The 14,104-nt window shown below is 43.4% G+C and overlaps 1 protein-coding gene across 1 annotated transcript; it reads right to left on the bottom strand.

Moving 5' to 3' along the window:
• Positions 1-6,022: 6,022 nt before the first annotated feature.
• Positions 6,023-13,302, bottom strand: c4h1orf53 (chromosome 4 C1orf53 homolog). Its single transcript, XM_085774766.1, has 3 exons — positions 12,894-13,302; positions 9,546-9,647; positions 6,023-7,745 (listed from the first exon to the last, which is right to left on the bottom strand). Exons 1-3 carry the CDS (start codon positions 13,191-13,193, stop codon positions 7,674-7,676), a joined length of 474 nt encoding a protein of 157 aa, XP_085630892.1. The 5' UTR covers positions 13,194-13,302; the 3' UTR covers positions 6,023-7,673.
• Between the last annotated feature and the right edge of the window lie 802 nt (positions 13,303-14,104).

Below are 14,104 nucleotides of genomic sequence, written 5' to 3'. Positions count from 1 at the left end.
CGTTTCCTCTTTTTTTTTCTATCTAATTAGGGTATTACCTGCAAATAAATACATATTAATGACTCGTTATTTTGTTGCAGCCTGTTATTTCATGGAGTCACATTTAGGGGAAATCTGTAGAGATTTTAAACACGAATTTAAGCTTTATTTAAAAAAGAAAAAGAAAGTTAACAAAATAACAATTCGTATTTGATCTGTTTCCTAATCAGCCTTGTTAATTAAATCAAACAAGCTACTTGTGTATGTTACCTTTCATATTTCATTACAGGCTTTAAATAAAGTGAGGGGGAAATGAATCTGGGCGATCCAGTGTCATTTTTCGTTTGGCTTCTGAGAATGATTTGTCCTCATTTAAGATTCGTGATCTCATTTGACCAAATGAAAGCTTTGAAAAGAAAAAAACGTATAATAATAAATCACTGCTTCCACTGCTTTTTTTGGGTCGTTGCTCTGTTTAAACCTTGACGCTTAAAAAATAGAAAAAGATAGAAAATTAAAAATAAAAACAGTGTTGTTTAAAATGGCGAGGGGAGCCAGCAGGGCCACTGACTTTCGTGATGTAGATGAAGAAAAGAAAAGAAAATCTCACATCTCCGCCACCAATACAAACACAATCAATTAGTCTTTTTTTTTTTCTAAGGAAAGCGTCGTTTTACATTTTCCTTGCACCGTTCAACTTCAGCTCTTACATGATGTGACACCAAGCTCCTCTATTCAAAGCTACATTTAAACAATTAATATGGATGTAGAGCAGGAGAGATTCATTAAAATATTAAGGCTGAATGAGTTTAGGTGGATTTGCCCTCTACTACACTACCACATCCACATCTATCCGGGTGGTTTTACCCATGCTACTGCATTTATCATGCATCAGATCTGTCGCGCATTACTTCACACTCTCCTCCATCATTTTCTTAAATTATCACTCATTTTTTTGTGTTGAAATCCCGAACCCTGTATTATTATTATTTCCCCCAAGAAGACACACACATAGAGGTCTTACCTGAGGCTGTGCTGTGAGATCCTGTGCAGCGTGGTGGTGGTGGTGATGCAGGCTGAGCAGCTCCGGACTGTGCGCAGTGTGCAGAGCAGAGCAGAGCAGAGCAGAGCAGACAGAGGAGACGCTGCCGGTAGATGGGGGCTGTTCCTCGTTCCTGAGCTTACACTTCGAGTTGGAGCGTCAATTAAAACACAAGACATTTAAATATTCCTCTCCCATATGCAGACAGCACCTCAGCACGCCACAACACACACACACACACATACACACACGCACGCACGCACGCACTGGCAAACTGCACACACACACGCGCGCGTAGAAAATGAAAATGGGAAGCCATGAGCCAATGGCCTACTCAGCATGTATAGGTTATAATGTGTGATGTGCTCGTACAGTAAAAGGATAATCTACAAAGACCTGGAGTCGGTGGTCGCCAAATGGCCTTCAACTATCATTTAGTAAAGATTTTATTTAAAAAATCAGGAATATTACAGGTATTTTCCCCTTTAAACCCTGTGACTTATTACAACTAATGCATGAATTCAGCTGCTGAAGTTTTGATTTCAGCCCTGACAGGCGAGCAAACCGCACTTTGCTATCAAAAGTGCAGCCCAGCTGAGTTAAAGCGTAGTCTGGAAAACTATAATGACAAAATGTATCATCGCTGGTCGCTCACACACACACGTGAGTCCATATATAGTGTCAGAGGAGAAGCTGCGGTTCCAGCTCTAATTTCACTGGCCATGGGGAGCAGAGGTTTGTGTGAATAAGTGATTAGATGTGTCCATAGTCAAACCAGATCAATCAGCCTGACACAGACATGAAGCACAACAACAAACACATGGCTGTGGAGATTTATGGTATCATGGTAATATGAAATCGAAATGATCTCGAAATAAAAGTTCTCATTAATCACGTGGACCTAATCCAAATATGGGAGAATAACAACGTAAGGTAGTAGTTTTTATTTATTTATTTAATTAATTCACGTAATCAATACGGCTTACATGTAAATAAAATACTACACAGATAATGCTGATTTAGTAGATTTAACCATTTTCCCATTACTAAATTAGTCCTCTTCACATTTCGTTTCCCCCTGTAACATACAGTATGTTTCTCCATCTTTCTTGCCTGCCCAATGGAAAACTTAAAACATAAATATATATTTACTATCCAGTGTATTTTGCCAAGAACCACTCTACACACGTTTGTTGCAGGATCTAATGTAAGAAATGTTGATGAAAAAGCCACCACTATTTCATAATGTCAAGATTTTAGTCTGTATTGATACTGTATAGGTCAGGTTTTTGGAGATGGGATTGTGCCTGACCTCTGATGAGACTTTATTTTAATCAATAACCAAGGTTTTCATAATATAAGTCATTTTCATGACATGGGTGCTTTAATTTGACTGTGCACTGCTGTTGGATCATTATTCACCTGAGAGGCTGCACAATATGGCAACAAGCCATTAAATGATAATAACGTTGATAATGCAATGTAAAACAGTGTAAAGGGCATGTTGGCCCCAGCTGGATTGTATATTTACTGCTAACATGACAAAGGGAGGTCATCCACAAGACAGGGTGGTGTCCTAAACCTGCTCACACTGCATGGCCACTTGGAGGACAACACGCTGAGGTATAGATGGACTGATTTCCATTGACATGTGAATGGGAGGTTGTGTGAGTGAGCACTGCGGGCTGGGAGCAAAAGGGTGACAATTAATTACACCCCTGTACTGCTTGCATAAATGATCATGTGCCATACTGCTAACAGTCATTTTGCTTTGCTCCTTCCGCCTGGGTTGACATCACAATGTATCTCATCAATAATGCAACGGCACTGAGATCCATTTCACTGTGTACTATAACGCGTACTGTGCAAGCAGCGTTCTGCGAGCATGATACCCAGACAGACTCTGCAGCGTGTTTGGTTCAGCAGTGAAACCACAGATACAGCACCAACCGGGATGTCTGTCTGTCTGCCTTGCCTTGCCTTGCCTTGCCTGGCTGCTTGGCTGGCTGCTTCCCTCCCTCCCTGGCTGCCTGGCTCCTCTCCGCTGTAGGGCATGGTGGTTAGATTACCACACATCCAGGGTTCATCTGGAGTTATCATTTCTGGGTCACCTCAAGTGACACTCAGTCTCTCAGAGGGAGCTCTCAGTCACTCCCAAAGCATGGCCACAAAAAAAAGAAGAAGAAGGAGGAGGAGGAGAAAAAAAAGGAGCTGAGGAGAGGTGGAGGGGAAGGAGGCAAGGATTCGAAGAGAGGCGAAGGGAGGAGGAGGAGGAGGAGGAGGCGAAGAAGGCTCTCCCAGGATCCACCGTGGTGCAGGGAACCACAGGCTAAACACTGACAGAATGAAGGAGAGGAGTGGGAAGGGAAGGGAGGAGGGAGGGAGGGGAGGTGGGGTGGGGGGGCTTGGAGGAGGAGGAATAGAGGGAGGAGTGGAGCACTGTAACGCTGTATCCCAGTCACATGTACCCCAGTCACATGAGCCGGGGTGGGTGGGTGGGTGGGTTGTGAGACATCCTGGAAATATTTACAAACACACAGTGGACATGGCTTCATGATTGTTGGAGGAGAGGAAATATCACGGTGCACAACCAGAGATGAAATAATACAGCCAAAAGAGTGATTTCCCTCTTTTTTTCTCTTTTTTTCCCTCTATAATGCTGATATCTTGAATTAAAATGTCTGACAATGATTTGGAAAAATAACCACAGACATGAATAAGCCTATAAATAGATTTCTCAATCGCCATGTATCCTGCTTTTTTATTACCATCCTTATTTTTTCTCCCCCACTCTCCTCCTCCTCCTCCAACTCCCGGCTTCTTCCACTTTCTCTTTTCTGTCTCTTCCAACCAGCGCTCCCCCTCCCCTTCACCCCTTACAACACCCCCCTCCTCCTCCTCCTCACTCCCTCCCTCTCTCTCTCTCTCTCCCACCCCACACCTCATCCCCTTCCTCCCTCCTTCCCTCCTCCCTCTACCCACCCACCCATCCACCCCTCCTTCGATCTCCTCCCTGCTCTGCTCTGCTGGAGCTCAAATCACAACCCCGGTCCCTGGCAGATGGAGGATAGGAGAGAGAAGCTCTTAACTAGCCAGCCTGAGCCTCAGCTCTCTGCACACCAACTGCTGCCTGCCTCCCCTCCCTGCCTCCAGAACAGCTCCAACTGCACACCGCCACCTCTAAAACCAGCCCCCCCCTCCTCCCCCCTCCATCTCCTCTGGGGACGAGAGTATCCTCCTGGGGAATGGTGCACGTATTAGTCCATATCTGGCCACACTAGAAAGGACATGGAAACATAATAGATGGATGTTCTTTATCGCTATATAACCCTATTGGGGCAAAGTGGCTTTCCTGAGGTTTATAGGTGACGCTTGTATATGTTACTTCAATTGAAGACAGGGAGTCAGAGGGGATCGTAATGGGAAATGGGTTCAAAAAAGAAAAGAAAAGGAAAACAGTATCACTTGTCTTGTAAGTGTCGACAAGAAATCACAGATACGATATCATCAGTGCAGAACCTGGAGGAAATAAACAGGTCAAAGTGCCCCGGGGGCACTTAGGTGGCTGCGACTGCCCCTGACTCTCCTTTTATCTGGGCTCATCTGGCAGCCACGACTTGGCCTGGCATGAGCCTGACCACCAGTTGCGGTCGGAGGGAGAAACCGCTCCTCTGTGCTATTTGCAGCCCTGTCTGTCCAAAGGAATCTGGTGTGCTGACTGTCACTCAGCGGCCATGTGTGTTTTTTATCACTAATTCAACCACAGGGATCTGGTTGTCCATATGACCACTGTGGAGGCTGCTGCCCCGAGGCGAGCTGACATTGTCTGTGTAGAACGACCAGACGTTGATGTAGGGGCTGCTCAAATGCTGCTTGAATATCAAGACACACACAGTGCACGGATCTACACACGCACACATACACACACACACAAATGTACAAAGCTGTGCCTGGCCAGTTGCTGAGAGTGATGTTCCTTTCAGCCATCATACGGCTGACACTCAAGTTTTTCTCCCCCCCCCCACCAACCCTGTGTCAGTTCCTGGCTGGTCTGGCCAACAGTGATGGAGACACTGTAACTGACTGTGGTTGGGGCCATTGGCCGCAGGGTTGCTGTGCCTGTTTGAGACGGGGGTGGGGTGGTGGGTGGTGGGTGTGTGGTGGGTGGTGGTGGGTGGTGGGGGGGCTGCTTGGCCTGTCAACTGGTTGTGACTAGAGCCTGTCTGGTCACAGTTCCAAACTGGACAGCTCCCTCTTTCTCTGCGGCTAGTGGTGCCATCGTCCTGTAGAAAGGCACACGGTTTCTAGCTGCCACTCTGCTCCAGCGCAGCATATGCTGCAGCTGAAGGTCAGAGATGTTCAGTCCAAAAATGCCTGAAATAAACACTTCACGTCTGGTTGGCTATGTTGTGACGGTGGGGGCACATCTGCACTGTGGGAATACCACGATCTCTGTGGGCTGTGCATTTGCTTATATTGAGAAGCCAAAAATCCACAAACTGAATTCATTCATCTATTAGGGCTATTTTTTTATTTTTTTAACTTGTCATATAAAATAAAGTGAACTATATTAATTAATCACTAGGTATTACTAGGCAGTTGCATTTGATATGTTTTATTTCAGCACCTTAAAGGCACTATATAAATAAAGTTATTATTATCATTATTCTAACAAACAATCTGCAGGAAAAATAAAAATGCAGAAACACGGCTGAATGTTTTTAGTTAAAATCTTTTTCATTGTGTTTATACTAGTACATGGCATCTGTCAATCATACATCCAAATTCAAGGAAGACAAAAAGATCATTCTGGGAGGTATAGGAGGAGAAGATTTTCAAGTTAATTTCTCTATAAATCTGTCCAAAAGGATTGCTGTGCTGTTTGTGTCTAAGTCACCAACTGCTCGGATAGAGCATGATGAAGAAAAAAAAAAAAAAAAAAAAAAGAATTTCAAACTGTGCCATCACTGGATCGGGAAGACGTGGAGGGATGAAGCAGACATGAAAGTTGGCCTATTTCATGGTCAGGCTGCGGGACCGCCGAGGCCCTGAATGGCAATGCATCTACTTTAATGTGACAGACAAGTCCCTAGGCAAAAACCCGCAGAGCCGCGGCAGGCAAGCGGGCCCAGGTACTTGATGAGTGTGACACCTTCACCGTCCCGCTGTAGAAATGTTGCTGCCGCACGCTCCGCTGCCTCAGTTTAGAATACCACCAAATAAATTCGCCTCTCATCCCGCCTGACGACGCGTCCCCGAGAACCTGTCCTCCCCAGCACTGTTGGGATCATGAATCTCCTTGTAGCCGCTCACAGGGCTTTGCTCCGATCACTAAGCACTTGCCTTTGGGACCCACCTGCCGAGAAAAATTGTGGTCGCGCCAGTAGGCGGCTGCGACAGAGTTTCCGCGGCAGACACATCCTCTCATCCCGACGCTGTTTGCCCAATCAGGCGGAGACGGGTGAGTGTGTGTGGCAGGTTCAGAGCCAGCGCCTGAAGGCATCGCGCTGCCTACCCACATGCACTCACAAATCAAGTGGCACATCTTCCCCTCAACGTCTCCTGCTGCACGCACACAGGTAGGCTCGAGCTGCATGAGCGCTTGACCTCACCTTGTACTATCACTGTGGGCTACAAAGTGCCGCGTTTACTGCAACCTTTATTCTATATTGGCCTATTAGGAGCCACAGGGTATTCTAATGGAGTGAGCCCTATATGCCTATGCATGTGTGCGTCTAAAAGCATGCTCCGCTACATGAGCTGATCCATTGCAGTGCTGGGATGAGAGGGCCCAGGAGTTCATTAGGCTGCAGCTCAGGAGAGCAGCTGCAGGGAGCTGCAGCCGTAGCCAAGTGTTGCCAGGAGGCTGAGCTGCGAGTCCGGTGGGGAGGGTTTGCTGTTGATGTCCACGGCGTGTTTGTTAACAGCCTGATTCCATCAAGTGGTGTTAAAGCAGCACAGCCAAGTGTAAGGGCTGACCCCTGGCCCCTGCCTATTTTTAACAACACAGTATCTCAGTCAAAGGTAGACAGTTCAGTCGAGCACTTGTGGAGTGTAAATGATGCTAATATTCATGCAGTCGTACATTTGGGAGAGAGAAAATAACAAGAGATGCAAAGCAAAAGAGCACAAGACTCCATCTGACTATCTACAGTTACTTTCGCTTATATGCCCTTTATCTTGAGGGCGAAGATCTAAAATGCTCTCTCAGTTTTCATCTCCATACTCCCACAACCCTTGTAAGTGCATCAGAGGAGCCGAGTACCACAAAATATTCAATACTTGTAAAGCGAAATGAAAAATGAAACTCAAGGCATTGCATTGGACATTTGAGGAACATATCTGAAAAAATATATATAACAAAACAAAAGTGTGATAAAAAAAAAAGACTATTTTACATGAGGTTCTAGTGAACAGACCCTTCAACCTCCTCCTCCTCTTTTGTCTTGTGAGAATGAAAATAATCCTAAGAATAGTTGTGATTCATAGGAGGTAAGTATTGCACAGACACTACCCATATTTCATCATTTAGCACACTACTAAAAATGACTCAAGTAGTCCAAATAACGACAGGCAGAAGACAAGCAACATGTACGGTGCTCCATTCTAAACAGGGTCTTGGATTTTACCTTTGGCACGGGGTCTGTAAGGCTTAAACATAAAATAAAGAATTAAACTGTTTCTTCATGGCAGGATCCTTCACGTTGACTTGGCCATACGGACACTAGAGGAGAAGAGGAAGAAAGAAAAGAAGTGGTGTTAAATGGCTACATGTGGAGTTGATCTCTGGTGACACAGAGAACAAGGCATAAACATGTGCAAAGAACAACACAGAACAAAAAGAGCAGAGCTCAAAAACAGAGGAGAAGGAGAAGGATGAATTAGAGAGAAACCAGGTCCAGACCACACAGAGCACGAGAGGACAGAAGAGGGGAGGACGGGACAGAGCGTAAAGACAAGAGTGGATGGGATGGGATGGGATGGCACAGGGAGGGACGGGACAGGATGTGAACTAGACAGACCAGAACAAGTCTCACCAGGACACAACAAAAGAGTATCTTCAGGCTAATGTGATCATGAAACACATCCTCCTTCTCCATATACCTCAGTTTACAGGACGTTTAAAAAAACAGCTGTAACTCAAGACGTAAAAACTAAAAAATCAATTCCTGTCAACTTGTAAAAGGTTAGACGCATCTCAAAAAGTCCAGACACCTACAGTAATAACCTGAGAGCTGGGTGTTGCATTTAAAAGCTGATTTTTACCCATTGGTCTAAATTTTACCCACTATGAATAACTGTGACGGACCTATAACCCAAACAATAAGAAAGTTGATATTCTAGCTCGTTGTCATCTGGAAAATTGAAGCCACAGATTTACAATGATTTTCTTTTCTTTTCAAAAGGAAACTTCAATACAATGTTGACATGATGCACCGAGCAGGCCACATGTCGTGCAGCTCTCTGTCTGCTTCACATCTGTCACTATCCTCCACCTTTTTATTCTCTCAGTCATGTAAAGGTCATCGCCAAGGCAGCGGTGACATGCGGCATCGAGCACGATTGGTCATTTTATGTTGCCACCATCCAACCCTGAGTGCTACTTTTCTTCAACTTTCAGATTGCTGCAATTTGTCTCGTGAACATGGTTTGAACACATTAATTTAGCAACACCTGCATAAAGAGGAAAGACTGCTCACATTCAGGAACTTTTCAGGGTGAATTATACATTTGCTAATTGGGAATAGGTGAAAAGGGTAGGCGTTACAAGTTTATAGCTTCAGCCTACACCTTTTCGGTTAAATTTACAAGAGATTATTTATGTTGCTTTGTACTGTTGTTGTATGTTGAATGACCAAATGAAAAAGGAAGAAAAGAGAAGAAAAACTAACTTTAAAGGAACTATATGTACGACTGTGGCAAAAACTGTTGCTGCAGTCAAATTCAAAATACTGCAGCATGTTGCCCCCCCAAAAAAATTACCATGACTTCTTAAGTCTCTACTGACATATTGGGTGATTTTATGATTACTTGCTATACATTTTTTACATATAGCTCCTTTAAGAATCATCATTTCTACTGTAGATCGAAGCTCAATCACAATCACATCATAAAGAACGAAGCAAACTGGAAATTTAGAGCACTGACTGAGCATTAAGGTCCGTTGTTATACTAGATTATTTTGTTATGTAGGAGGCAAAAAATATGCATAGCCTAAATGAAATTATTGGTGTTAATCAATTGAATTCATCATCCGTTTCAGCACCATGGACAGCTGATGTCAAGATGTCCCTCATAGTATTTACATGATGTTTCAGGTGTAAGAAATGAAAAACATTTGTTAAAATACACTAATATGGAAGTGAGCATCCCATAGCCTATAGACAGAACAGGACCTGGACCAGGACTGGGCAGAACACAACAGGTCAGAAACTATCCAGCTGTGGCCAAATAATGAGCTGAACAGAACAAAACAGAGCGAGGAGGACAAACAAGCTGGTGAAAGAGAAAACAAAGAGCTCACATGTCTGCATGCGCTGCCGCAGCATTTCCCTCTCTTTAGGTGGGTATACTCTGTGAACACCTTGTAGCCACTGGAAGGGTCGACATACATCTGCTTCTTTGCCTGGATGTAATGAAGATATTAGTATTTAATTAGTATGACACACAAACACATATGGGGATGTGTAACCCCACGCATGTTTAACCATATACAGCACATATACTCACCCATACACAAAGGTACGTGCGAGTATAACACTGGATATAAACATATACATAGAAACAGATTGCTTAGGGTCGACCAGAAGAGAGAACAGATGACCTCTATGCACAGAGACAGATGTAAGACAGTCTGTAACAAGTTGGTTTTAATTCACTGCAGATTTGCAAGATGCTTAAAAAGAAAACAACACAAACATTTTAGCCACAATCATTCTTTTATTTGGACAAATTATTCATCTCGCACAGCCACACAAACACCTTCTGCAAGTGAAAAACACTGAACTCCTTTGCCATCCCTTAGGAAGTTAGAAAATGTCATCTCTCAGTCTGTTTCAAACTGAGAGCGCACTAGTTGGTGAGCTTTGACAGGCTACAAAGGGAAAAAGGCCCCAGGCCTTTGGGTGACACGGCCTGTCATTTCACATGGCATTGCAGGGCCACATAGTGAAGCTGGCATAGCTGGGCCCCCTCTGTATTGTGCTTTTCCCACCCAGGCTCCTCCTCAGGTCGCGGCCAACTTGCCTCAGCTTCACCCACACTCAGAGCACAATATTTACAACAAATAAGCCTAAAGGCATGCGGGTGACACCTAGTCACTCCTGTCATCAGCACAGAGCCGAGAGCTCGCTGCTGCTCTTTGATGAAGAGCGAGTGAGATTTGGTGAATATGATGGATCTGATCATTACTTATATGACATGTACTGCGTATAAAGCACTGGGTGGTTATGCCTTTCAGTAAAATTGTAACAAAACTGCTGAGAATGGATTGCCTCAAACTACTATCTGACAGGATTTAACAACACGCAGGCCTAATCTACCCACCATCTCTTTGTTAAAAGGCTCAGAACATAATAAATCTCATAGCTAGAGAGCAAAGAGAGAAGAGAATGAAATCTTGTATCACAACAAATGCGTCTTCCACCATTATGCCCACTATTAGTATTAAAATTACAAACACATTTCATTTTGCCAAGAACCCATGTCGACTCCTTCCCTGGGGACAGATGGGCTCTAAAGATGCACCACAACTAGCATATTATTACACTCTGATATTATGGCTGCTACAGTATCAGCTTTAATAAACAATGTTGGTACTGGTCCAATTTCATTTGTACTTATGACATTTGGCCTCTTGTGGAATTGACATTTGGGTTTCTTTGTTTTTTTCAGATACAAAATGCTAAACATGGTGTTCCTTTTAACACTTAGCCTAATTACTGTACCTTAATGGAGATGTGGCTAATATAATAATCCTGTTTGTACTAAATCTTTCCAAAAAAATATGTTTGAAAATAAACTGAATATGAGTTTTAGCTATTAAGCAATTTCATTATAGCACCATAGTTGCTCAGCACTGACATCAGAATTATTATTATTTTCCTTTGGCTTTTTTGTGTACAGCTGTAGCCAAAAAAGCAAAGTGAAGGGAAGATGGAGGACAAATTAAAAACATTAGTTCATGTGCATTATTGTATTTCATAAAATGTATTGCCTGCAGTCAAAACATCATTCATTGTGTCATAAATTAGTGTTGCCCTGTTGGTCTATACCTCCCATCAAACTGCTCCGCCTCTGAAATAGCTTGCTTACTAGCATGTATAGCTAGTGCTGCACAATGGACACACTTTTGCCAAGGAAAAGACTGTTGCAAATGTAATCATTATAGCAATTAATAGAAATAAGTCCTAAATATAAAATAAATAAAAACTTGGGGTGCTCTGTGGTCCCATGTTGGCAATGCCCAATGCAGTGATCGCCAGTTCGGCTCCCGACTGTGCCGGGCGATCTGCGTGTCATTCCCAGTCTCTCTCCCCACTTTCCTGTCTCTCTCCACTACTTTATCAATTTATCAATCTTTAAAAAGAAAAGGAAAATAAGTATTTTTTTCTCTTAAATTTGCATTTTCACACACTATCGTTGGGGGGATTGTGAATGCCTATTTGGGAAGCGAATGCCCATTTGAGAAGCCTATAGGTGTAGAAAACCTTGGGAACTTTTGGTCAAAAACAACAAAAAAAACAACAAAAACAACAAACATTTTTGAGTAGCATTGTTCCGATTGTGATTAAAGCAGAAGTAAGCGATCCGGTCGTTTTGGTTAATGCTGCGTTCCAGGCAGGCTTTTGAAACCGTAAGTTACAGCTTCAAGTCACGACTTACGACTTTGTAGCGTTCCAGGCAACCCGCAACTCGCGTTTCTCTGACCTGTTGCCTGTGAAAGTCACTATAACGGCCACTCGTAACTTCCGACCTGTGAACTCGTACCAGATCGAACTGGTACGACTTCACAGGTCGGAAAAACACGAGTTACGGGTTGCCTTGAACGCACCATAACGTCTTGCCGACGGAGTGAGCAGCCCCCGCCCTCGTCATGGATCTATTGGTCCTCGTCCCTACGTCACTACATTCACGCGCATCCCTTGGCTGCACACACAGCCCTTCATGCCGTTCTCTCTCCTCATTGGATAAAAATTGTAGGATACAAGAAAAGTTTTCTCCTCGGCTCAGAGCAGAGCAGAGGGACTGAGAGACCCGTGTTTCGGTCCAAACACTCTATGTAAGTGATTGCTGTCGGAAGATATAACTATTTAAGACTTATATTAACACAAAAATATCGCTTACTTCTGCTTTAATGTCCAAAATGTTTTGTTGCTGAATGATAGACAGTTAAAAACAAAAAACAAACAAAACAGTTGAAGAAAGGTTGTATGGCATTCATACAGCCACACAGCAATGACATCAATCATATCACAGTAGCATACAGCTAATACTTTTTTTATGCTGGTTGACTGGTATCAGATCAGTAGCCCAGTTTGTAGACTAGAATCAGTGTTGGGAAGTTAGAAATCTTACTGGGACATCTCTCAGTTTAGAGATACAGTCTACTTTAGTTCAGAGATTCATGACTCATAGTTATTTGACAGCAATAGTTTGAACAGTATATTCATATTTTAGATTATGTTCATAGTAGCCAGCAAATCCTTCTACACCACTGCAGTTCAGCAGGAAAAAAATCATAAACACCACAAACAATAACAAAAACCCCACGTGGGAGTCGCAGCTTCTAATTCATCAGGCCTCATCGTGCTAATCTGACTGCACAACATGACATCATTGAATATGAAGTCTGTGAAGTGATGCATCTTACCTCACAGGCCTCTCTATGGATCCTATGGATGGCCAGCTCTTCCTCTGTGAACTTTGCTGCGCCCCCCACCACGCTGCTGCTGCTGCTGCTGCTGCTGCTGCTGCAGCTCGTCCCCGCGTCACCGCCGCCTGCCTCTGTCCTGTCTGCATTGATCTGCAACATGCTGCTGCTCCTCAGTCGCTCCGAGCTTTCTTCTGAGAGCTTCGGTATTGACATCGCTACGAGTCGTTTATTATACTGGACATGGAGGAGAATCAATCTGCTGACAAAAACTTTACTCGGGTGATTGGGGTAAAACATGCTCCTGCAAAAACTTCTACTCTACTATTAACAATAACGTGGTGGAAGTTTTCCCTCAAGAGACACACTGTTACATCATCTTTTTCGTCTTGTAGGAGTGCGAGAGCTGGTAAAAAAAAAAAAAAAAAAAGATCCATTCATTAAAAACGGTGACAGCTGATCAAACAGTGTTGATGTTGCATGTTTAAAATTTGTCAGTGAACTCCCGCACAGGAGTCGGCTCTACTTCCTGATCTGCCCGCGTCACAGTGGTGACATGTGACCATCTCATAACGCTGATCCACCGGTTCACACAGCGCCCCTGCTGTTTCAAGGCAGCTACTAAGGGATCCCTGGTGAGATGAAGATAACTGCACTTCACTAAAGGGTGAAAAAAAAACAGTACAGATGATTTACCACCACATTCCTACATGTTATTATGTCATTAAAGTGGTAGAAAATGAAATAATGTGACACCAGCAACAACAACCAGATGAGACAAAAAGTCAAACTGTCACATAACCAACAATTATTGCATTTTTCAGAAATGTTACACCAGAATGTTTATTGTACTATAATAATAATAATAAAAAAGTCATACAAAATTGAAAATAAACACACCATTGTCACTTATCCACAAGTAGCATAGCATATTGGTTTTAGTTTGACAGCATAGACTGTTGACAGTCGTGACACGGCTATGCCTGAGATTTGGATGAATAAGACTTTATATGTCCTGCTCATAGAATAAAAAAAAGAAAAAGTCACACGCACATCCGTGCCAAAAACTTAGGGCAGGTGCTGAGCCAAAGACGTACAAGAATTAAAAAGAAACTAGAAAGGCTCGCACACCGCAGGGCTCCAAAGTGCAGTCTTATTATTATTATCAGGAAAAATGTAACGTTTCCATGTCTCACGAAGAGCAGCTGCTC

This window comes from Trachurus japonicus, chromosome 4, assembly GCF_045865225.1.
Source record: "Trachurus japonicus isolate A0001 chromosome 4, Traja_1.0".
Classification (NCBI taxonomy): Eukaryota; Metazoa; Chordata; class Actinopteri; order Carangiformes; family Carangidae; genus Trachurus; species Trachurus japonicus.
This window is presented reverse-complemented; position numbering and strand designations above follow the sequence as displayed.

Coding starts and splice junctions, on each gene's coding strand:
- c4h1orf53 (XM_085774766.1), bottom strand. CDS start 13,193: ATGTTTTACCCCAATCACCCGAGTAAAGTTTTTGTCAGCAGATTGATT. Junction 9,648..12,893: donor TCCATAGAGAGGCCTGTGAG/GTAAGATGCATC, acceptor CATTACATCCAG/GCAAAGAAGCAGATGTATGT. Junction 7,746..9,545: donor GCGGCAGCGCATGCAGACAT/GTGAGCTCTTTG, acceptor CTTCTCCTCTAG/TGTCCGTATGGCCAAGTCAA.